The following is a 23,108-nucleotide window of genomic DNA, read 5'->3' as shown; positions in this document are numbered from 1 at the left end:
GTCTTGCAAGCTATAGGAGCTCAGCAGTATTGTTTTTTTTTTTTTTAATGAATTTACTGTTGACAGGAAAACGTGTTTAAATCAGTTTATCTCACTAAATTTTGAAACAAATTAAGTAAATGCTGATGCATCAGGTAATTCTCACAAGTGGAACCTTACTGACAGACTTCTAAAGACGATTTTATTTTGTAGCTTCAAGCCAGGACTGTGGAGAATATCAGAACGTGACACGCTTTTTAGACCTGATACCTCAAGATACCCTGGCTGTGGCTTCTTTTCGCTCTAAGGCTTACACGAGGGCTGTGATGCATTTTGAGTCATTCATCACAGAGAAAAAACAAAATATTCAGGAGCATCTTGGATTTCTGCAGGTTCTGTAGTTCCTTTGAGCGTTTGTTTTATTTTAGAATAAAAATAGACATATAGATGAATAAAACTTTGTCAGACTATTCTTTGGAATGGGAAGAAGAAAAGATGTACACGTGCTCTTGCTGTTGAATGCAAGTGTGTTTGTGATCTTTCAGCTGTATGTAGCATTTGCCCTTACTTGGCATGCTTCCTTTATTTGAAAAGGAAGGAGAAAAATCTAGAAGATCGTAAAATCTTGAAAATAGTTGATTTTTTTAATTATCCTTGTTATTGAATGTATGGCTTTTATTCCTTTCAGTTAACACTATGTCTTTTGTCACAGAAAGCACAGCCAAGTATAAAAACATAACAGCAACAAAAGAAAATTGAAAGAAGGCTGAGTGATTTATTATGAAGTAGAGAGAGAACTAACACTAAGGATGTTCAAAAGGATTCCTACTGTTCTTAAGAAATATTCTAACCTGTGAAATAAACCTCTCATGGTTTATATTCCACAGTGGCTTCTCAAATTTGCAAAACTGTGTCGTATGATGCTTTTCCACCATCAGTAATCTGCAGCTTCATATATAATTTTAGCATAGGATGTTTATTTTGTCCTTTTTAAAAAAAAACTTGTTATTAAGGTATGGGATCACGACTGTTGCAATACACTAAACAAAAGGGGGGCTTATCATTGGAATTCAAAAAAAAAAAAAAAAAAAAAGCAGAAGAAAAAAGTACATCAAAACTGATGTTTACAGTGAAAACTTCAAGCAAACTACAGTAGTTTGCCTTGTTTTCAATAAGATGTGTGATTCTGAACATGTTATGTGCCAAGTACCTTCTTGTGTAAGGAGCTGTTTTTGATGTCCATTTCTCTTCTTGAATAAAGAAATTGTATGCTGCAATGCATGAGCCAGATGGAGTAGCTGGAGTGAGTGCAATTCGGAAAGCAGAACCATCTCTCAAGGAACAAATCCTCGAACATGAAAGTATTGGCTTGTTAAGAGATGCTACAGCCTGTTATGATAGGGCTATCCAACTAGAACCTGATCAGGTAAATGTGACAGATTATTTATATATATATATATATATATATATATATATATATATATATATATACATATATATATACAATCTTCCACAATACGGTGATTAACTAATACATACGAGTGCCAAAAAATACCTCTTGAGTATATTCTTTACAATGTTTAAGTAAAATATGACTTAAGTAAGAGTTTTCTGTGACAGTTGCTGAGTGATGTGTTACTATTTGGAAGTGTCTTATCAACTGCAACAGATCTCTTATTGGGTTCATATTGTAATTTGCAGGCTTTGGTTAATAGTTGATGATTGTTTTTGTCCAGATTTGTTTCTTTTCCCACTTCTAGATTATTCATTACCATGGTGTAGTGAAGTCCATGTTAGGCCTTGGTCAATTATCTACTGTAATTACTCAAGTGAATGGAGTACTTGCAAACAGGTAATATGAGTGTTTAATGCAATGTTTGAGTAATACATATTTCTTGTATTAACCCTGTTTATTGCTAGTCATCTTCGTGCTTTATCAAGCATATCCAGCTGGCAGTGTGAAGCTAGGCAACTTCATCTACTTTGTCTATAAATTGCTTATTTTAAGATTTTCCCAGGTGTTAGTACATTATCTGAGTTGCATGCAGTATTGAGATCTACTTTAAAAAACAGAATCCTTCATTTCTCAGTGTCTTATTACTTGTTCCATAGCTGTTCCGTAGTCTAATAAAAAGCTAGTAGTCTTTAAAATATACCATAAAAGTCAAGTGCACTACCTGGAAATTGAATTTGTGAGATCCTGGTGTATAATTTCTATTTTTTCATCAATGCATATCCTTTGGGTTTACTGAATTCTAATAAAAGTAAAGCTTCCTTCACTTCTTTTGAAGCAAAACAGAATTCGTATAAGAAATATTTACTGTATTTCTAATATAATATAAAATAGAAATAATGTATGGGGAGAAATGAAAAAAATAATTCTCTTGTTTTGTTTGAATAGGTCTGAATGGATTTCTGAATTGAACACGTATAGAGTTGAAGCAGCCTGGAAACTGTCACAGTGGGATTTACTGGAGAACTATTTGGCTTCAGGTAAGCTGTGTCAAAGTAAGAATACTCTCTTGCATTTCTGACCAACTGTATCTGTTAGCCTAATTTTAAATCAAAGGGCAGCTATTGCAGTTGTTCAGCTGTGGATTTAATTAGGAGGAGGATTGCTCCTGATGGTCTTCTAGATTTTGGGAATGTATTTGATTGTGAACTATATAGTCTTTGAGTAACAATTTGAAGCGAGTACCAAGACCAAATTTCTTATGAGTTTATTTGGGATTGCAGTTGTGGGGTGGAATTACTGAGTGTTTCTGAAATGTATTTAATTATTTCTGAGAGAAAGTTACTCTGAATATTTTTCAAGTAGCATGGTAATATACACCAGCATGTTCAGGTTAAGATGCAAAAGAAGCAAAGTTTTAAGAGGCTTTTTTCTCCCCAAAGATGTGAAGTCCACTGCTTGGAGTGTCAGATTAGGACATTTATTATTATCAGCCAAGAAGAAAAATGAAGTCGCGTTTTACGAGACGCTCAAGGTTGTTCGAGCAGAACAGATTGTGCCCCTTTCAGCAGCTAGCTTTGAAAGAGGATCCTATCAGCGAGGATATGAACACATTATCAGGTTGCTCATTTCCATAACATATCACTATTTTCGATGTTAGAAATAATGTAATCGAATTTATGGTACCGATTCATATTTACTGTCATTCTTTTGCATACTCAGCCAACAGGCAACCTTTGATTGACTGGGAATTTACTTTCCCCATTTAATTTCCCTGTTTAAAAAAAGTGTTCACAAAAAAAAAAATATTGGCTTCAGTCTTTAAAAACCAGTAACCAAGTTTATGTAGTCATTGGGTTATTAAAAAATAAATCATTGCATGGCATTCTTGACATAGTACTTATAGGCCAGTAGCTACCATGGCCTTAACTTCATTAACTTAAGAGCATAGTTTCTGATATATGCAATGGCCTAAAAGCATTCAGAAAAAATTAAGAATTGGAAGTCCATCCCTTTTAAGTAGCTTTTAATCAATTTTGAAGTAGGATTTTATATTAAATTAATATTTATTGAATATTTTTAATTAAAAAAAAAAAATTCCTTTGTACTGTAGATGCATCTTTATGGCAGGACCTTTCATGAAACAAATCAATTAACATACTTTTAGAAAGAAAATAGCAAAACTTGTGTAAAACTTGTGTGTGTGCATACATGTGCATACACGTATAAGCAATTTTCAATGACTTGTTTTGTTTTTATTTTACTACCACAGGTTGCATATGCTCTGTGAGTTGGAACATAGCATTGGACCAATGTTTCAGCAACCAGATGGTGAACACAGTAGAGATTCCCTGAATTGGTGTGCTCGTATTGAAATGACCCAGAATTCTTACAGAGCAAAAGAACCTATTCTAGCACTAAGAAGGGCTTTGCTTAGTCTTAGTAAAAGGTGAAAGCATGACTGTTTCTTGTATCTTGCTCTCAGACAGGTTCTGGCTTCTTGTATGCATGTCAGAATAGAGAAGATAAAACCATAGAAACTTACGTTGTCGACAAAAGCAGACCTCCTCCTTTTCTTGTATTCAAAATGTAAGGGTGTTTTGTGTAGGAAAGATAAGAAAGATAAGAGAAATGTAGGAAAAGAAAAAAAAACATTAAAAGAAAGATTTTAAACAGTTGCTGTATAGTATATAGCTCATCATGAAATTGGATTTGTGTTTCGATACTCTGTGACATTGTGAAGCTGCGTTTGTGACTAAAATTGTTCATTTCCTCCAAAAATGTCTTGGCAGCCAGGATTACAGTGAGCTTGTTGGTCAGTGTTGGCTCCAGAGTGCTAGAGTTGCAAGAAAAGCTGGTCATCATCAGACTGCATATAATGCTCTTCTGAATGCTGGGGAATCTACACTCTCAGAACTTTATATAGAAAGAGCAAAGTGGCTCTGGTCCAAAGTAAGCAAAATAAGAACTGAATTTACTTTCTTACATGCAAGTAAATAACTTTTAATCTTGAAGAAAAAAAAAAGACATGTGGTCAGTCTGTGTAAGATAAAATACATCAGCTGGGACTGTGAACTTGTTCTGATTGCAGTTAAGCCATGGGAAGTTTTTGGCATCCAACTGCTGATCAGTTTTTTTTAATCTGTTGGCTTTTCTGGCAGCTGGGTATGAAATGCTTGGGTTACCTGTTTCTGTTGATGCAACCTAGAGGAATTAAATTTTAATAGTAGGTCACTTTCCATTTCTATCGTTTTTACTAATCAGAGAGAGGCAGAAATGGGAGCAATTACAGTGCTATAGATCTAACAGGACAATGATGCAGAGTAGAGGAGATTTAAGGAGCATTTGAAGACAGTAACATTTAGTGACCACATGCAGAATGTTCTAGAACACTCAAGAACACAATTTTACTTTATTAACAGCTGTAAGTTGTTTTACATCTCTCTTATTTAAACTATCTAAAATGTTTTCCTCTTTCCATTAGGGTGAGGTTCACCAAGCACTTATTGTTCTCCAGAAGGGAGTGGAGCTATGTTTCCCTGAGAATAAAGCACCATGTGATACCAAAAATCAGCTCATCCATGGTCGTGCAACACTGCTGGTTGGTAGATTTATGGAAGAAACAGCTAACTTTGAAAGCAATGCAGTTATGAAAAAGTATAAGGTAATTCAATATGCTAAGTGTTTACAAGGCAGTAGTTTTTAATAACATATCTTTTATCATTATGCTTCTGATGATGTTGACCAAACGTAGCATTGCTGGGAGTAAGTGGTATATCAGGATGTAAATCTTGTAAAGATTTAACTGTCTGAATTAACTTAAATATGAAACATCAATCTGGAGAAAGCTACAATTCCAAAGTAAGGAAGCTAGAGGATACTTGGTATAAATCTAAGTGAAAAATAAATAAATAAAATACAGGAGTTTGTGGATTTATTTTTTTTTCAAATGCACATACAAATGTGGATTTCTCCCTGAAATGTTTAGACTGCTCTAAAAAGGCAGTGTAATTCTTCATTGTTATGGTTGTCTTCGGTAGTGATATAAAACTGTTCTTTGCTGAACTGTGTAAAAACACTAATGCTTAGCATTCTCTACACTGTTATATTGGCCTGGGAAACTAGTGTTTGGGGAATGGATGTGCCATTTGTTTTTGGTCTAATTTATGCCATGCAATTCTGGTGTTTCACTTTTTGAGAACCTAAAAAAAAAAAAAAAAAGTATTTAATTGATCAGGAATTTGATTTTTTTTTTTAATATATATTTTAGTTGAGAAATCTTAAATCATCGTAGTTTATATTACTTTGCTGTCTCTTAGTCCAAAAAGTGCTTTAAGAATAGATTTCTAGTTTGCATAGGCATTGGTCCCAATTCTGGATTCACAGTTAAGAGTAACTGTGCAGGTAACTACTTTTCTTCACATACTTCGCACAACAGTAACTAATACAATAATTTTGTTTCTCTGACAAAGTAACTCTTCTTTGTTACAGGATGTTACACTATTGTTGCCAGAATGGGAAGATGGACATTTTTATCTTGCTAAATACTATGATAAATTAATGCCAATGGTAACTGACAATAAGATGGAAAAGCAAGGAGATCTGATTAGATACATAGTTCATCATTTTGGAAGGTTAGACAACAGAAAGATGATGATTACGTATTGTGGGTATACGTTCTTGCAGCAGCTCTGACTGACTCCTAATTTTACACAGCAGTAAAAGAAAACACAACATACTTGATTTAATGAACAATTTGTTTTATTTCTGCCTTCTTAAGCAATTGTTGTCTTAATACGTAGGGTAGTAAGTTAAATATTTCATCTGCAGTTTTGATTAATGTAAAACATAACCCATATGTATTAGTAAGCCTTTAGTTGTTGCAGATGCATTAACACGCTTAACAAAAAATTTGTACTCCAGAGTGGAATGTATAGCAACTAAGGATATTATATTTGTATTGCTTCTAGTATTTATTGTTAACATATTGTGACTTCAGCATTTAATTACAGGTCTCTACAGTATGGAAACCAATTTATTTATCAGTCAATGCCAAGAATGCTATCTTTATGGCTGGATTTTGGAGCAAAAGCATATGAGTGTGATAAAGGTAAAACTTTCAACGTTGTATTTCCTGTATCATGCTTTTATATATATGATCAAAAGAGCAGTAAAGTGTATTTCTGCTGGGCCAGCTATCAGAAAATCGCATCTTTTATACATACAGGGAGTTTGATGGCTGCCTCTTTCACATCAGCAATAGACGTTGTTTCTCAAAATGTTAATTCAAGCTAAACTGAACTATCTGCTAACTAAATGTATAGCTTTTGTAGATTCATTTGCATGTAATGAAGGTGAAAGTCTTTCAAAAAGTTATTGTTACCAAAAGCATGTCAAGCACTAAGCAATCCAACAGATTCGTTAGTAATTTAGTTTCAAGACTACTTGCCCATACATTTCTTTATAGTGTTTTATTGTTTCTTTAAGGTTTTCAATGCATTTTTTAAATGGAATATTTTTGAACAGTAGTTAATATTTTGTGTTGCTTTTAGAATTCCAAAATCTTCCTTCTGCTGTTTAAGATAGTCTTCTCTGCAAAGATATGTTTAGAAATATTTCAAAGATAAATGCAAAATAGAGGGAATTCTTATACTCATGTTTGAACTTCTTATATTCTTTTGAGGTGTGGTTTTGTTTTATTTTAAGGGTGGAGAGCTTTTCTAGTATTGTTTGTTTTATGTTTCTGTTGTCTGTGCTTATTTTGTTTCCATCTATGCCTCCTGTTAGGCTGATTAATGAAATGGTGTATATGTTATGTTACTGTCTGATCTGTTAAAAATAACCTTATGGTAGGCCAGGTTTTTTCAGTAGGTTTTTTCCTTTTTTTTTTTTTTTTTTTTCCTCATGAAAATTACTAATAAAATGTGTTTCTGTATGCTTGACTTAAATGACTTGATATTTCAGGTGACAAAAGTGATGAAATCTTACTATCTTGTGTTTTTCAGCAAGTCGTTCGGAACGCGTTCAAATGAAAAATGATTTGGCTAAAATAAATAAAGTGATTACAGAGCACACAAATCAGCTAGCACCTTATCAGTTTCTGACAGCTTTTTCTCAGTTGATCTCCCGAATCTGCCATTCTCATGATGAAGTCTTTGCTGTTCTGATGGTGATTGTTGCTAAGGTGTTTTTAGCCTACCCACAGCAAGCAATGTGGATGATGACTGCTGTGTCTAAGGTGCCCTGATAAGTAAAGCTACAATTCTATTAACTCTTCAAAATTTAGATCAAATTGAGTGTTTTAACTGCTGCAGTGTGGCTTCATGGAACAGGTCATCATGCTGTCATAGCACCAGGTTTTATTACAGTCTAAAATTCAGAAATTTCAGATTAAATCTAGCCAGGAAGAATTGCTGACTTACATCCTGAATTGGAATGATTTATTCTGGAAGTAAATTTGAATAACAAAAAGCTGTGAATTGGGTGGTTATGGAAAACAGATTTTGTTGTTTTTAAATTGAAATAGTGCTTCTAGTTTTATAATCAAATATTCACTCCTCTGTCTTGATTAAAAATGAAGTAAATATATTGCTTTATTTCTAAAATGTGCCTGGCAATAGAGTAATTTAAAAGCAATTTAGAAGGCATGGAGCATTCTGTTTCTGTTAGGCTAGTTAAATAATATTCAGGGTATGCTCATGTTCTTGAATAATTTAGTCTTTTTGTTGCGAGTCTCCAGGGAATGGTTTGAGAAGAGAATTTGAGTGTGCGTGCACACATAGAGTATTTTACTTGAGTATTTGCAAGTTCAGGCACAAGATTTCTGATAGAGAACTTCCTCTTGAAGGTTTTCAGTATGACAAGCAGTGAGTAGAGGAAATACTAATTTTACTACTAGAATTTTTGTTCCTTTAGGGATCTTTTTAATTGGTTGTTTCATAAATTTTAATTTCACTCTTTTTTCAGTCTTCATACCCTATGCGTGTCAATAGATGCAAGGAAATACTAAATAAAGCTATCAACATGAAGGAGTCCTTAGGAAAATTTATTGGAGATGCAACACGCCTTACGGATAAACTGTTAGAACTCTGCAACAAACCGGTACTAAAAATAAACAAATTAATGCATCTACTAGAATTATTCACAAGTGCTTCACAACAGTTTCTTCTGATAGCTCACATTAACCAGTGCATCACATTACAGTAATTTCTGTTACGTTGCAGCCACTTGTAAAAGATTTGGGGAATTTTTCTTAATAAAAATATGTTAGTAGTAGAAAGCAGTTCGAAATGAACATCCTTTAAGTACATAGCAATACATTTCTGGATGTTTTACTAGAAATATGAGCTGGCTCTGTTGTGATAAACATATGAACTTGATAATAAAGGTAAAATTACATAAACAATTTCATTATTACATATTTATGGTCAGAGTGAGAAAGATATGCTGTAAGGGCCAGATACATTTATTTTGGACCACATCCATTTAATTTGGAATGAAATTTGTAATTTTTCAGATTATCATAATAAGCTATCAGTTGGTGTAAAATTGCAATTATACTTGATATGTTTATTTTTAACTTTTAAACAATTTTTTTTTCAGGTTGATGGAAACAGCTCGGCATTAAGCATGAATATTCATTTCAGAACACTTAAGAGATTGGTAGAAGAGCACACATTCAGTCAAATTCTCATTCCATTACAATCTGTAATGATACCAACTCTTCCTTCAATTCCTGGTACACATGCTAACCACGACCCTTTTCCTGGATGCTGGGCCTACATTGCAGGCTTTGATGATACGGTAAGCCTCTGTTTTGGCACCTAACTTTAAATTTCATGTTAAATAAATATACTTTCAGTTTATCTTCTTATTTTGCTAGGAATGAAGGAATGAGTGGGAAACTTCATAATTACCTTCATTTAAAAATGAGTAGTTTCTGTCATAGTAATGTGAGAAGGATATAGCCTCCTAGTATTTAGATGAGGTTTTGCTCTGAGATGTTGTAGCACCATGGAAGTGCTAATATGAGAGGTTAAAGTGGTCTATTAAAAGTAGATGTTTTATTTTGTATGATCTGATACGAGGTTAATAAAAAAGATCCCTCTCTTCCTCAGGTAGAAATTCTTGCTTCCCTTCAAAAGCCAAAGAAGATCACTTTAAAAGGTTCAGATGGGAAATCTTATATTATGATGTGTAAACCTAAAGACGATCTAAGAAAGGACTGTCGGCTCATGGAATTCAACTCCCTTATTAATAAGGTTTGAATTAAATATTCAGGTTCATTATGCATAAAATTCTGAACCATCAAACAATAACAGCAAAAAAAAAAAAAAAAGGGGGTTGGGGAGGAGGGGAGGAGGGAAGAACTTTGTTCCTAATCTTGAGATAAAGCTCCCAGGAGGAAGAAGCAAACCCTTGCAAAATATTTCTTCAATCGCAACTGATAATGCATGATTTGTTACACAGTTGTGAAAACAACTGTATTTGCTCTACTGTAGATATTAAACTTAGAATTTTATATTATGGATTGTGACTGGAAAACAAATGTGAACAGGATAGTTAATTTTCAATATACATTTCCATCCTGTTATTTATTATTCTCATTTTTTTCTTTTCATCTTTTTTGTTTTTTGCCAACAGTGCTTAAGAAAAGATGCAGAGTCACGTCGGCGAGAACTCCATATACGAACCTATGCAGTTATTCCATTGAATGATGAATGTGGCATAATTGAATGGGTGAACAATACTGCTGGTTTAAGAAATATCCTAATAAAACTTTATAAGGAGAAGGGTAATAAATAAATAAATAAATAAAATATATATACTGTACAACTTTCGATTGAGGGGAGGAGAGAGGAGAGAAGAGAAGGATGTTTAAGTTTGGATGTGATCCTGGGCTACCTGCTCTAGGTGGCCCCATTTGAGCATAGTGGTTGGACAGGATGACCTCCATATTTCCCTTCAAACCTAAGCCATTCTTTGATTCTTATGTGTTGTGTTTTGTTTAAGGACTTTTGCCTTTATTGGTAAACAAGATAAACAGCAAGGAATCAGGCTAGATTCAGTCACTGTAGTTCTATCTGCAATATATTATTATTTGTGTGCGTAGCATATTTTCACTCTTCAGTGGAAGGTAACTGGCACCTGCCATGAACAATTTCCTTATCAATTATCTGTTAACATAATCATCTTAATATATTCCCATACTGTTGGCACTTCTGCTGAAACAATTGGCATAATTGTATAAGAGAACAGATGCAGCATGGAATAATAGAAGATTGTGGAGTTCTACTTCAAATTTGATCAGTTGTTTCTCATTTCTAGTACATTTATGTGATATGTTGTACCTCATCTACTGTGTCAGTTAGCATTATCAGTTTTTATTTGCTCTCTAGCACCCCACCAGCTGCATGTTATGTAGGTTATTTTTCATTTATTCATTTCATTTAAAAATTTATCATATCTAAAATATCGTACTGTAATTGTATGTATAATGCTTTATTTGGGGGGATTTCTCTTGTCTAATTGAGGAGGTCTCTTACAGGTATCTATATGACTGGAAAGGAACTACGTCAGCATATGCTTCCAAAGTCAGCACCTTTGCCTGAAAAGCTGAAAATGTTCAAAGAAGTCCTTCTGCCTCGTCATCCTCCTGTTTTTCATGAATGGTTTCTTAGAACATTTCCTGATCCTACTTCATGGTGAGTGACTGGGATTGGGCTAGCTCAAGAACATCTACTTGTCTATTTCATTAAAAATTAATGATGCTATTGAACGAAGACATAATCAGGGAGGTGATTTTGTCTAACATATCTGATTCTTATGCACAGGTATAACAGCAGATCTGCCTACTGCCGTTCTGTTGCAGTCATGTCAATGGTAGGTTACATACTTGGTCTAGGAGACCGTCATGGTGAAAACATCCTGTTTGATTCTTTGACTGGTGAATGTGTGCATGTAGATTTCAACTGCCTTTTCAATAAGGTGAGAAATGGCATCTTGCTGAACTTGCTTTATATTTTACTTGCGTGTAATTTTGTAAACATCTACAATTGTTTTCTTTTTTTTTTTTTAATATATTTGTTGTGTTCTGTCTTGCGTTTTGTTTCTTATTTATGCACAATAATATGTGACACATAAAGAATATTTGCACTGCATTAATGGAAGCCAACTGTTTGATTATGCCAGTATCAGATGAAATAGCCCCACATTTTTTGTTGTATTTTGTGACTCTCCACCACCACTTTCCAACCAAAGATGCAATTATCACATGCAGAGTCTTGTTGCTGTGAAGGGTTTCTTTGTGTTCCTAATGTTCAGCACAAAAAAATCCTAGGGTTCAGTAAAAAAAAAGAAAAATTACAATCAGAGTGGGATTTGGAGTTTTGATGTTTCTGCTAAAAAACAAACAAAACAAAACCAAAAAACCAACAAGATTTGGTTCAGAACATCATGCATATATAGCATACCCTTTTGTATCAATTAAAAGGGAGAAACTTTTGAAGTTCCGGAAATCGTTCCTTTTCGTCTCACCCACAACATGGTTAATGGAATGGGTCCAATGGGAACAGAAGGTCTCTTCCGAAGAGCTTGTGAAGTCACAATGAGGCTTATGCGTGATCAAAGGGAGCCTTTAATGAGGTACAGCAACTGTTTCTGCTAAAGCTCTGAAAAAACTCTCCCTAGCCTAAACAGAGTAGTTCCTTAGAACACTTCCTGATCCTACTTCATGGTGGGTGCCTGGGATTGTGCTAGCTATAGTAGTATGCCAGTTCCAGCATGTCTGTCATGCAGCTCAGTCTTGCTATGGCATGCAGCTAAATATAAACCTATAGAAATACTCAGCACAAACTTTAGACTCAGTGATTTGTTACTACAAGTAGATAATTCTTGTATATTCAAAATTTATTCATATTACTGATGTTCTTTAACTTACCATGTAGCCTTTGTGGTTCTTCCTGGCTTCAGTGTATATTTACATTTGACTCTAAGCAATCAGTGTTCTAATATCTGGCATAAGTACTGCTCTTGTCCAGTGTTTTCAGGCCTTTTTTATTTTTTGTTTATTTCTTTAGTGTCTTAAAGACTTTTCTTCATGATCCTCTTGTGGAGTGGAGTAAGCCTGTTAAAGGGAATACAAAAGCACAGGTGAATGAAACTGGAGAAGTTGTCAATGAAAAGGTTAGTTGAAAACAAACACAGCATAAATATTCCAATGTTACTTGTCCATTACAGTTGCAATTTGTATTATTTTCTAATTGGAAGCTTAACTTTCCTTTTATTCATTTTCCTTCATTTTAAAATTACTTTTTTTTTCTGATAAGTCTATATTCCTTTTTGTTTTTATTGGTGAAGAATATAATTTGTGTACTAAAGAACCAAGCAAAATAAAATTTATAACTTTGTCATGAGTTGTTGTGATGATCAATAATCAATAATGATCAATAAATGATCAATAATACCAACAGAAAGCACAGGATAGTCAAGGCTCTTGCCTTTCTGTATTCTAAGACAGTGTGCTCCAGAAATAAGTGATGGTAATACCTGAAAAGCATTCCACGTGTCCTTTCCAGGGATGTTTTGTGCTTTCTATAAGTACCTTAGAAATATGTGCCTTGTTACATGTCAAGGAATACTTTATAAAAAATTAGGATTTAATATTTGGTGTTTCTTTTGTAGGTGCCGATAAATATTGTACTGTTTATCCAAAATAGAGCTTTCACAAGCTGCAGTTGAAATTTTTTCCTTCTGTAAAAACCTGTTTGATTTTTTTTTTTGCTTTATAAGGAATATTTGGTGAAAAAGACTGATCATATAATAGCAGACGTAACTTAAGAAGCACTGATAAACAGAGCAACTAAGATAAGAACAAACTAAGGAGGTCACTCTGAATTTATTTCTATGTATTTCTATGGAAACTACAAAGAGCACAGTAACACTGTTGTATAGAGCAAATTCTCAGTTACAAAGCACTATTTTTCAACATTGTCACCGCTGTTAGCAGTGAACAAGAGCCTACATGCCTCACTTGTAACTACCTGCATCCGCAGAGTTGCTACTGATGAAAGCAGCACCTCACTGTGCTCACATCCACTGTTCGGTCTCTGTCAGAGTGCACCTCTGCTGCCATTTGTCACAGGGCAGCAAAATGTAACAGGATATTGGGAAGGTTCAAATTCTACTGCTGTAGGCCCAACATCACCTCTGAAGTCATGGGCTGACATAACACAATAGAAGACATGACTTTCAGAGCAGTCCTCATACCATACTGAAGCTGCATTCCAGCAAAAAGCTTAGCTGAGTTATTTGAGCGCAGAAAATCTCCTTGTCTTGGAATAGTTGCTGACAAGGCAGTTTCTACATAGCTTTTCATTTTGTTGCAGGACCACCCACATAGCTACATAGGATAACAGTCTCTTTGGATAGGTGCCAGCGTTATGCTTGATCTTTAAAAGACACTGTGAGTTTAATTGCTATGAACTGGCTACTCTAAGAGGGCCTCAGAACAGTTTACTTTGAGTTGTTCATTTTCAGTTCCTAGTAATTTTGGCTTAAATTTTCTCCTCATCTCCTTTAATGTTATTCAGAATTAATAAATAAATCAATCAATAAAAACGCTAGGAGAGCTTACATTTATTTGTAAGTAGTTTTGTGAAATAAAACATTCTAACATTTCCCAATACTCTTGTATAGCTTTTGCAGTTTGTTCTGTTAAATTTTATCTGTAGAATTTAAGGCAAGAACTGTAACTTGACCGGTCTGTTCATTTTAAGTGATAATTCTTTCATTGGTACAGACATTTGGTTTTGTATTAAATTAACATGCTGGTTGCAAATACTGTAAGACTTTTTTAAGATGTGGAAGTCAATGAACAATAGCAATACTCATTTTTCTTCCTTCTTTTTTTTCTAGGCCAAAACCCATGTCCTTGATATAGAACAAAGGCTACAAGGTGTTATTAAGACTAGAAACAGGATAAAAGGATTACCCTTATCTATTGAAGGGCATGTTCATTACCTCATTCAAGAAGCAAGCGATGACAATCTGCTCTGCCAAATGTATATGGGCTGGGCTCCATATATGTAAAACTTGTTCGCTTCAGAGAAATACCATTCACAATTGGTGAAGCAAGCTATGATATTGTTAAGAAGGTATTAATCGGTGTCAACTGGTTACTGGTATTTTCTGATTGTAAACATTGATCCTGTCTTTTGATCTATCTGAAATCTGTGTAGAATACACACTTGCAAATATGAATGCACTTACGCATTCTTTACATATGCAGGGCAGTACATATTAAAAGCTAAGTAGACTATACAAGGCTCTGCAACTTTCTTAGGCACATACCTACTCTGAATATATTCTTGGTACTGAAAGGATGCATGGTAACTTCAAAAACACTGTATATTTTTGTAAAGATTTTCTCATTCTATTTGGCTGTGGATTAGAAAAGTTGACATTAAATATCATACTGATAACAGCGTGGAGTGGTGCTTTCAGCTTCTTCTGTGTATAGTGCAGAAAGCTGTTTGGTTTTCTTTTTTCATAAGTAGAACTTGAGTACTGATTTATTTAAATTTTATCCCATATTGCCTAATATCTGAAAAGAGTGGCCCTGTGTCTTTTTTTTCTTCTCTCTTAAAAAAAAAAAAAAAAAAAAAAAAAAAAAAATGCAAAAGAGCAGCATTTGAGATCTTAAGGCTTCTCATGAGTAAATTAGGGGAACATTACGGTGTTCTACGATCGTTTCGTTAGCCTTTGCTTGGCACAAAGTGGGGAGCTGAGGACAGCAGCCGTGAGCCTACGACAGCAGTGCTGAGGCAGGACGGTAGCGCCTGTTAAAACAACACGTATTCAGGCTCCCGAGAGCCGTGGACGCCTCCGGAACGGTCCTAAAAAGGGCGGCAATAGTAAGTGCTCTGCTTTCAGCCGGCCTCGCGGGGGCGGGACGCCAGGGGCCCGCTGCGCCTCGTTAGCGATACAGGGAGCTGCGGGCGGGTTGCGCCGGGTGCCCGGCGGGGGGCGCTGCAGCGCCCGCCGCTCCGCCCGCCGCTCTCGCTGGTCGGCGCGGGGCGCTCTATGGTGCGGGCGGCTGTCAGCACCGCGCGCCGGAAGGAGGGCGGAGCGGGGCCCGGGCTTGTTTGGGTCCGACGGGGCGGCGGGGAGAGGCGGCCATGGGGGTCCCGAAGTTTTACCGGTGGATCTCGGAGCGGTACCCCTGCCTCAGCCAGGTGCTGAAGGAGCATCAGGTGAGCCGGGAGCGGGGCTTCACCGCCCGCCCGGGGCCCGCCGCCGAAGGGAACCCGGGGGGGCAAGGGCCGGAGCCGGCCGGGCGGGAGCGGGCGGGCGCGGGGCAGGCGGTACCGTCTGCAGCCCGGCAGAGCGAGGAGGGCGGGCGGCGCTTCGGCGCCCCCTGAAAGTCGGGTGCCCGCTTCCCCGGCTGTGGGAGGACCGGAGGCGGTGGCGCGGTGCCCGTGCTCGTCCCGCTGTGGCGGCACGGCGGTCGGAGCAGCCCGCCGCCTCGGCCTTTGTTGCTGAAGGGAACGACGTTAGCGGCAGCGCCGAAAGCCGGTCGGGCAGGCAGACCCTACTGAGAGAAACCGCTTTCGTACCCGCTGCTCTCAGGCTCTCGGTTTCCCTGGTGCTGCCGTGTTAAGGTATGTACGGCTCCAGAGTGGGCGCTTGGCCCTGCCCTGAAGGACCGCAGCTGCTCCGGGCTCCGCGTTTGCGGTGGTACGGCCGGGAATCGCACGGCGGAGCAGCGGCGGCTCTCGGCGTGAGGAGAGCCGTGCGGGCTGGGCGCCGGCTGCGGGCTGCGATCCTGCGGCTCGCGCATCGGAAAAGAAACAGAAAGTGCGGCTCGGGACGGCCGCTGTGCTGCTCTTTCTGAAGTCTGTGTGGTGTTACTTCCTTGTGTGTGGTGTACCTGCTGCTTATGGGGAGGGGAAGTGTCTGGGCTACTGCTTGTGACCTAGAACGTTAAAATATACCCGCATTCTTCCTTTTCTTCCCAGACCGCTTGAATATACAACCTGACACGTGCTAGCAGCCAGATAAGGATTTTAAGTTGTTTCACGTATACTCGTGTGCTTTGTGTAAAGGAGAAGCCTGTCTTTTTCCAGTGTAGAAGCCCTGTGCTTTGGTGTGAGGTAGCAGCACAGTAGCAGCATGGCAGCAGAACACAGCCCCTCTGGCTGATAGCAGTTTACTCAGCTTTTCCAGGGCTTGGGAAGTTTGTTTTCAGCTATTTCCTGCTGTGGCCAAGTGTGGTGGCACTTTGTGCCAGCGTACACCTGGTGTCCTGTTTATTACGGATTATAAACAGGGCGTTGAATAAACTGTGCTATCATCATCGTGTGTCTGCATATGTAAGAATTCATCATGTTAACAGAAACCCTGAAATATCCAAATCTAACTCCCCTTGAGTTCTTTTTGTAGAAGTGCCATGCTATCTGGTACTGAAACACCAGGAAACATTATTGAATGTCTGAGACCGTCTGCTTTATCACTTAATCTGGCAAGCGTTTCTGTTCTGAAGTACTGACCTTTGGTCTGTGTTCTAAGATTTGGAAAAGAGAGTTTATGTGCAGTTTAACATCTTTTGATTGGGTTCAGAAGAACTCTAGAGAAGATGGGGGACAGAATCAGGAGTGGACTGCAATAAATGCTTGGGGTTTTAATACTGAAACGTTTATTTCTGCTGACTGGAGTTTGTGTCAGCTCCATGAGCTTGTTAATGACTGAACTGGTCCTTCTTTTTTTGGCAAAATAAGTACAAAATAAAATGTGTGGTGGTTATGGAAATTCGCTATCACAACACTAAGAAAGTTGGTAAGTGCTAACAGCAGTTTGCTTGATGCTTGGTTGGTCCTTTTTGAACCTTCAAAAGCAGTATGAGAAGTAGGGGGGTGTTCACTTTGCTTTATAAAAATAGTAAAGAGCTGTGTTTCCTCCTAAGTGAAAGATGTTGCTGTGTGACTTTCTGTCGGTCACATACCTTAGTCAGGCTCCGTGCAGCCTGGATAGACTGGTTAGGCTGGCACAGTGGTCCCTGGTATTCCTCTATGTGGAATGCCCCACTGCTCATTTTCTAAGTGTTTTCTTCAGTGGCCTTGACCAAGAGTGATGGAGGAAAGCTTTCTGATCTGGGATGGGTTTTTTTCCATTTTGTTTTCTTTTGCCCAGTGTGGGCCACCTGTGTAAGTGACATCATTTTTCTTCTCTATGCTATTAAAGAAAAAGCTGCTCATAATAACAGTAAAAGGCAATTTTCATGTAATATATGTCTTTTTTTTTTTTTTTTTTTTAAACCATAATAAAACTATGCTGGTTAGGTAGTTTCTTTTTCATGCGTATATGTGTAGCTGGTACTGAATGCTGGTGTTCAGTAGACTCCAGTGAAATCTTCTGCCTTCGTTCATTTGCAGACTTTATCTTAGCCGTATCTTTCTGTAGTGATTGCTGTACTTCATCCATCACCAAATGAGTACTAACTGTGGCTTTTTTAGATTCCAGAATTTGACAACTTATACTTGGACATGAATGGCATTATACACCAGTGTTCACATCCAAATGATGATGATGTTCACTTCAGAATCTCAGAAGATAAGATTTTTGCTGACATTTTTCACTACTTAGAAGTACTGTTTCGCATTATTAAGCCAAGGAAGATTTTCTTCATGGCAGTTGATGGTGTAGCCCCAAGAGCAAAAATGAATCAGCAACGTGGCAGACGGTTTAGGTGAGAATATTTACTCCTGCTCTGTCTTTAGGATAATAATTATTTATTTAAAATACTTTAAAAATATGTTATACAAAATAAAATATATTGTAAGTAGGCCTTTGACACTGGCTTTAACTTTTAGGTAAATGAAGGTAGCTGCTACTAAGATGTTAACAGTTAAAGTTAGGATTCCAAATAAGTTAAATTTGCTCATTACTCAGATGCTTCTCTGCACATGTGGAGCTTGCTTGGAGAAGGGTAGGGATTAGTTTCATAATAAATTTTCAGTGAAATAAATGCAATACAGCTCTTGAGGGTATTTCCTATGGCTTAGGAATGTGTAAGATTCTTTGCTATGTGCTATGTCCCTAGATAGGCCTTTTTGGTAATTGTAGCAGGATCTTCTGTAACAATAATAGACAAGGATAAGTTTGGGAACTAATGAAACTCTAGTTTCCACTGAAACTTGTTAGCAAGTAACTCAAATATACAGCTGCAGGTGGGTTTTCCAGCATTACCAAGTTTGTATTCAATAATCTGGGAGACTTAGAAGCTGTTTGGAGACTGCTGTGAGGAAGGAGATCTGGTGGTGCGACAGTACAGGGATGCTAAGTGAAATGAGACAGAAAAAAATAAAGGGAAAGGACAGTAGAAAAAAAAAAAAGTATTTTGTTGTCAAGTCAGGCTTGGTTTCTCCATTAGTGGTTCTAAGGTTTGTTCACAGCTCCTATCTGCAGCCCTGTACTCCAGACTTGCTGCTTTGCTCAGCTACAAGTCAGATGCTCTTCGTTGTTTTGGAATAGCATTCCCAAAACATTTAAATCCCAATAGTTTCTATTGTCTCGGTGTTAATTTCTTTTTCTTATGATGAGCCACTCAATTATTTCTTGATAACTGAAATATTAACTGTATCTGAATAATGGCAGATCATGATCGTTACTGGAGAAAAAGCTAATTTTAACAAGTCTTTCTGTTATCAGATTCAAGTTTGAGATCTGTGCAGGAGTTAAATTTCTCTCAGCTATGTGTTTTGTCACAAGAACATTACAGTAAGATATTTTCTTCTCTACCCCTTCTTTCCAACCCATTTTGTTTTAGATCAGCAAAAGAGGCAGAGGACAAAATAAAAAAGGCATTAGAAAAGGGAGAAATTCTTCCTACAGAAGCCAGGTTTGACTCCAACTGTATTACACCGGGTAAGATAATTTGCTGGTTATTTTAAATTAAATGGTTAATTTATTATTTTTCTTAATCTATATTTTGGAACTGTTTTCCTATCTATAGGTGGGGTTTTTTGTTGTTTATTTGTTTTTAATTTGGGGCAGTTTGGGTAACTTGTAAGATTTTTGGACTACTGTCTCATTTTAGAGAAGTGTTTAAGGTTTTATGGGAAAAATGCCACTTACTGAAAAAAAAATCTACCCCTGTTCTGTTGCAGAATATTCTTTTTGTTTTCCTTCTCATCAATAGTTCATACATGCAAATGTGGTTTTCAGTGACCGGTGAAAAGCTTCATGTTTAACTGAAGTTTCTGCTTTCAGGAACGGAATTCATGGCCAGACTGCATGAACATCTTAAATATTTCGTCAATATGAAAATTTCCACAGACAAATCCTGGCAGGGAATAACAGTCTACTTATCAGGCCATGAGGTTACTGCTTTTTTATTCAAGTTTTATTGGGAAGAAAAGAAGTTATTTTATGGAAAAATATGATTGTTATTTTTTCTTGCAGACACCAGGTGAAGGAGAGCATAAAATTATGGAATTCATCAGATCAGAAAAAGCAAAGCCTCATCATGATCCGAACACAAGGCACTGCCTCTATGGCTTAGATGCTGACTTGGTACGTGCAATTAAAACAGCAGGGGGTTTCTAATTGTGTCCTCTTTGTCTCGTAAGTGTGCAGCATTCTAAAATGCTGCTCAACAAGTGTGTAACTTGATCTTCCTGCAAAATTTTGCGTTTGTAATAAAACAGGAAAATCTTGTGTAAAAGTTTTTAAAAATGAAGTAAGACTTGTCTAATATCTCTTTGCAATAGATAATGCTGGGATTAACAACTCATGAGGCACACTTTGCGCTCTTAAGAGAAGAAGTCAGATTTGGTGGTAAAAAATCTCAAAGGTGAACTGTTTTTAACTTTACTCTTAATTTATATGACAAAATGAAATCCAAGAGATAGTGCATAACTAGAGCAGTTCCTTGATAATTGTGTATTAAATTAATGAAGTCTTAGCAATTTTATTAGAATATATGTGAATTTAGAGAAGTCCAAATGTTGTGATTAAATTTGTTTCCATGGGCAAATGGATGCTGTTGGGGCAGCTGGTGAAAAAATCCTTAGGCCTGTGGTGTGTTGTGTGTTTTACTCCGTATTCTGAATTGGGCAGCTCGGGCTGTATGATATTGTTGCTGGACGTCTTACAAGTGCTTTTAAAAGGCTCTGTATCTCTTAGGTTTTGTGAGGTAAGTGCCTGGAATAATTGCTGAAATCGACTTGTTTGAAGTAGCTGATCGTTTGCTCTTACTCTGGATTTTGCCGTTTGAACTAACTTGTGTGCTGTCAGCAGATAGAACCAGGTGTTTTGTTCCAGAATTGTGCCTGGACATGGACTTATTCTGAAGTAATAGAAAAGATATGTTTCTGTGGGTAGGTTCCTTCTGTGATGGACCTTAGGAAGGTATTTGATGGGTGAAGGGGTAGGTGGGAAAGCCGGAAATATTCTTTGTTACAGAAAGGCTTTTGAGTAACAGGCATTTAAGTCATATGGTTGTTTAGATTTATGCATTAGCAACAATGGTGCTTGTATGTTGTTATTACCAAGGTCAGTGTGATAAACATCAGAAGTATTTGCTTCATAGTCTTCTATAGTCTCTTCACTGATACTGGTCAAGTCTGCCTTGTTCTGCTGATGGTGTTGGCATGTAATACTGCGGTGTTTTAAAAGACTTTGTTAAGTTCTTACTAAAGAAAAATGGTCTCTCCTCCTGTTTTTAATAAAAGAACATGAAGTGTGACAGCCTTTTGATGGACTAGTGAAATGAAATGAAATGAAATGGCAGGATTTCCCAGGTGGCATTTTTTCCTCAGGTGTTTCCTCTAAGTTTAGCCTTTCTGCAATGCCTGGGCAGTATCATTCATTACAGAAATTCACTTCTGGAAATTATGTGAATTGCCTTCTTTTGATACAGTCAGTTTTTTTTTTTTAGGAAATATTAAAAATAGATACAAATTGATTTCTAACAGCAGTTTCTTTGCTTCACCATAAAGAGACATATATGAGAGGTGGAATAGTCTTAGAGCAGTGACTTGGATCTGTCAAAAAGTCTTACTTGCAGATTTGAAAATTACATATATTAATTTTGGCCTAACTTTGGCTTAAATGTTAACTAGTTTTCATGAAGAAGAAGAGAGTTGACAAATTTATGCCATAGATAAGAAGTAGACTTACCTTTTTTTTGTGTGTGTGTGTGTATAGTAGTACTGTGTTAAATCACTAACAGATAATGCATTTGGAGCATATTTTCTAGTTGAGTATATTCTTTGTTAAAGTAGCGTTTCAAACAAGTATGTACAGAGCCCAGCCAGATTGGACATGGGTCTGTATTCTGTATATGCTCAGAATAGTACTATCATAAATGCCTTAGAAATAGGTTAGATTGCCCCTTTCTTTGGAGAGTGACTTGCTTATGAGACGCCAATGCAAGATGGAACTCCAAAAGGCTGCCCAGCTTTCTGTAAGCTAGCCATTTTCCATGTAGTGCCATCACACGTGCTGTTAAGAAGATTCTACAGCACAATTTTGTAGTCAAAACAGATTCATCTTAAAATAGATGCAGTCTTCACTTTACTTGTTTTTAGACAACCTTGGATTTATTAAATATTCGTGTTGAAAGTGTGCTTATAAATAACTGACAATGTTTTGAATAACTTGCAGAGCGTGTGCACCAGAGGAAACCACATTTCATTTACTGCACTTGTCACTGATGAGAGAATATATTGATTACGAATTTTCACCAGTAAAAGTAAGTTCTAAAGGAGCTGTTATTGTGGGGGGGGGGAGGATAAAGAATTTATGTGAAAACTTCATAATAAAAACATTACTTTTATCTTTTTAGGACAAGATTTCCTTTGACTACGATATCGAAAAGATAATAGATGATTGGATCTTAATGGGTTTCCTTGTAGGCAATGATTTTATCCCTCATCTACCTCATTTACACATTAATCATGATGCACTGCCACTACTTTATAGAACATACATGGCTATCTTGCCAGAACTGGGAGGTAAGAAGTTTTTTAGGGTTTTTTTTTTTTTGAGGGGGGGAGGGGGGCTGGGGGGGAAGGAGGTGTTGGTTAGTTTTTAAAAGCTGAACAGAGGGAGAACTGTAGAGCAGGCTAAGAGTAAAAGGTGAGATTAAACCAGGTAACTTGTAGATTAATAATAATAATAATGCAATAAGGTAACGTGTGATTATGCTCTTGGATTTGTCTAAAGAGAGTCCTTCAAGGACTGCACAATCCTGCATGTAGACAGTATTGTTATTTATTTGTTAAAACTCAGAGTTTTGGAAGGAATGTAATGGGAAGTAGGCACATTAACACTCTTCATTAATGTGAGAGCTGTTGTGAAAGTAATACCTCTTATTTCATTATGTAGGCCCCTGGCGTCAGAAGTGAATGTTGGTGGCATGATAGTAGAGGTTGTATCTTCCTGTCAATATTCCACTACATTAATTGCACCACTGACATTCATTGATGCTTGCTAAAGGCCCAGCAGTGGATGTGAGCACAGTGAGGCAGCGTTTCAGCAGTGACAACGTTGTGTCACCTCTGCTGGTGCAGACTTTAACAAGTGCAGCATGTGGACTCTTGTTCATAGCTGGCAAAAATGCTCAGCTAATGGTGGTAACTGTGTTGAAAAATAGTGTTTTGTAGTTGAGAATTTG

The 23,108-nt window shown here is 37.0% G+C and overlaps 2 protein-coding genes across 4 annotated transcripts in view; both read left to right on the top strand.

The window, feature by feature from the left end:
* Positions 1-14,916, top strand: part of ATR (ATR serine/threonine kinase) — a 36,560-nt gene extending 21,644 nt beyond the window's left edge. Inside the window, exons 28-47 of the mRNA XM_052686144.1 lie at positions 193-371; positions 1,241-1,405; positions 1,740-1,831; positions 2,381-2,472; positions 2,875-3,052; positions 3,705-3,881; positions 4,225-4,384; positions 4,917-5,096; positions 5,924-6,066; positions 6,445-6,542; positions 7,438-7,670; positions 8,399-8,533; positions 9,035-9,235; positions 9,550-9,693; positions 10,076-10,226; positions 10,980-11,136; positions 11,266-11,419; positions 11,925-12,076; positions 12,511-12,616; positions 14,348-14,916. Coding sequence (XP_052542104.1) covers positions 193-371; positions 1,241-1,405; positions 1,740-1,831; positions 2,381-2,472; positions 2,875-3,052; positions 3,705-3,881; positions 4,225-4,384; positions 4,917-5,096; positions 5,924-6,066; positions 6,445-6,542; positions 7,438-7,670; positions 8,399-8,533; positions 9,035-9,235; positions 9,550-9,693; positions 10,076-10,226; positions 10,980-11,136; positions 11,266-11,419; positions 11,925-12,076; positions 12,511-12,616; positions 14,348-14,521 — 3,071 coding nt within the window. The 3' untranslated portion in view covers positions 14,522-14,916. The remainder of the gene's footprint in view (positions 1-192; positions 372-1,240; positions 1,406-1,739; positions 1,832-2,380; positions 2,473-2,874; positions 3,053-3,704; positions 3,882-4,224; positions 4,385-4,916; positions 5,097-5,923; positions 6,067-6,444; positions 6,543-7,437; positions 7,671-8,398; positions 8,534-9,034; positions 9,236-9,549; positions 9,694-10,075; positions 10,227-10,979; positions 11,137-11,265; positions 11,420-11,924; positions 12,077-12,510; positions 12,617-14,347) is intronic.
* A 626-nt stretch (positions 14,917-15,542) lies between these two features.
* The window catches only part of XRN1 (5'-3' exoribonuclease 1), a 36,706-nt gene continuing 29,140 nt past the window's right edge, over positions 15,543-23,108 (top strand). For all 3 annotated transcript variants that reach the window (XM_052686309.1, XM_052686307.1, XM_052686306.1), the window contains exons 1-8: positions 15,543-15,684; positions 17,944-18,176; positions 19,257-19,354; positions 19,700-19,809; positions 19,892-20,002; positions 20,200-20,282; positions 22,097-22,184; positions 22,278-22,446. In XM_052686309.1, the coding sequence (XP_052542269.1) occupies positions 15,610-15,684; positions 17,944-18,176; positions 19,257-19,354; positions 19,700-19,809; positions 19,892-20,002; positions 20,200-20,282; positions 22,097-22,184; positions 22,278-22,446 (967 nt within the window). In that variant the 5' untranslated portion in view covers positions 15,543-15,609. The remainder of the gene's footprint in view (positions 15,685-17,943; positions 18,177-19,256; positions 19,355-19,699; positions 19,810-19,891; positions 20,003-20,199; positions 20,283-22,096; positions 22,185-22,277; positions 22,447-23,108) is intronic.

Source organism: Tympanuchus pallidicinctus, unplaced genomic scaffold, assembly GCF_026119805.1.
Source record: "Tympanuchus pallidicinctus isolate F22 unplaced genomic scaffold, pur_lepc_1.0 scaffold22, whole genome shotgun sequence".
NCBI classification, from domain to species: domain Eukaryota; kingdom Metazoa; phylum Chordata; class Aves; order Galliformes; family Phasianidae; genus Tympanuchus; species Tympanuchus pallidicinctus.
This window is presented reverse-complemented; position numbering and strand designations above follow the sequence as displayed.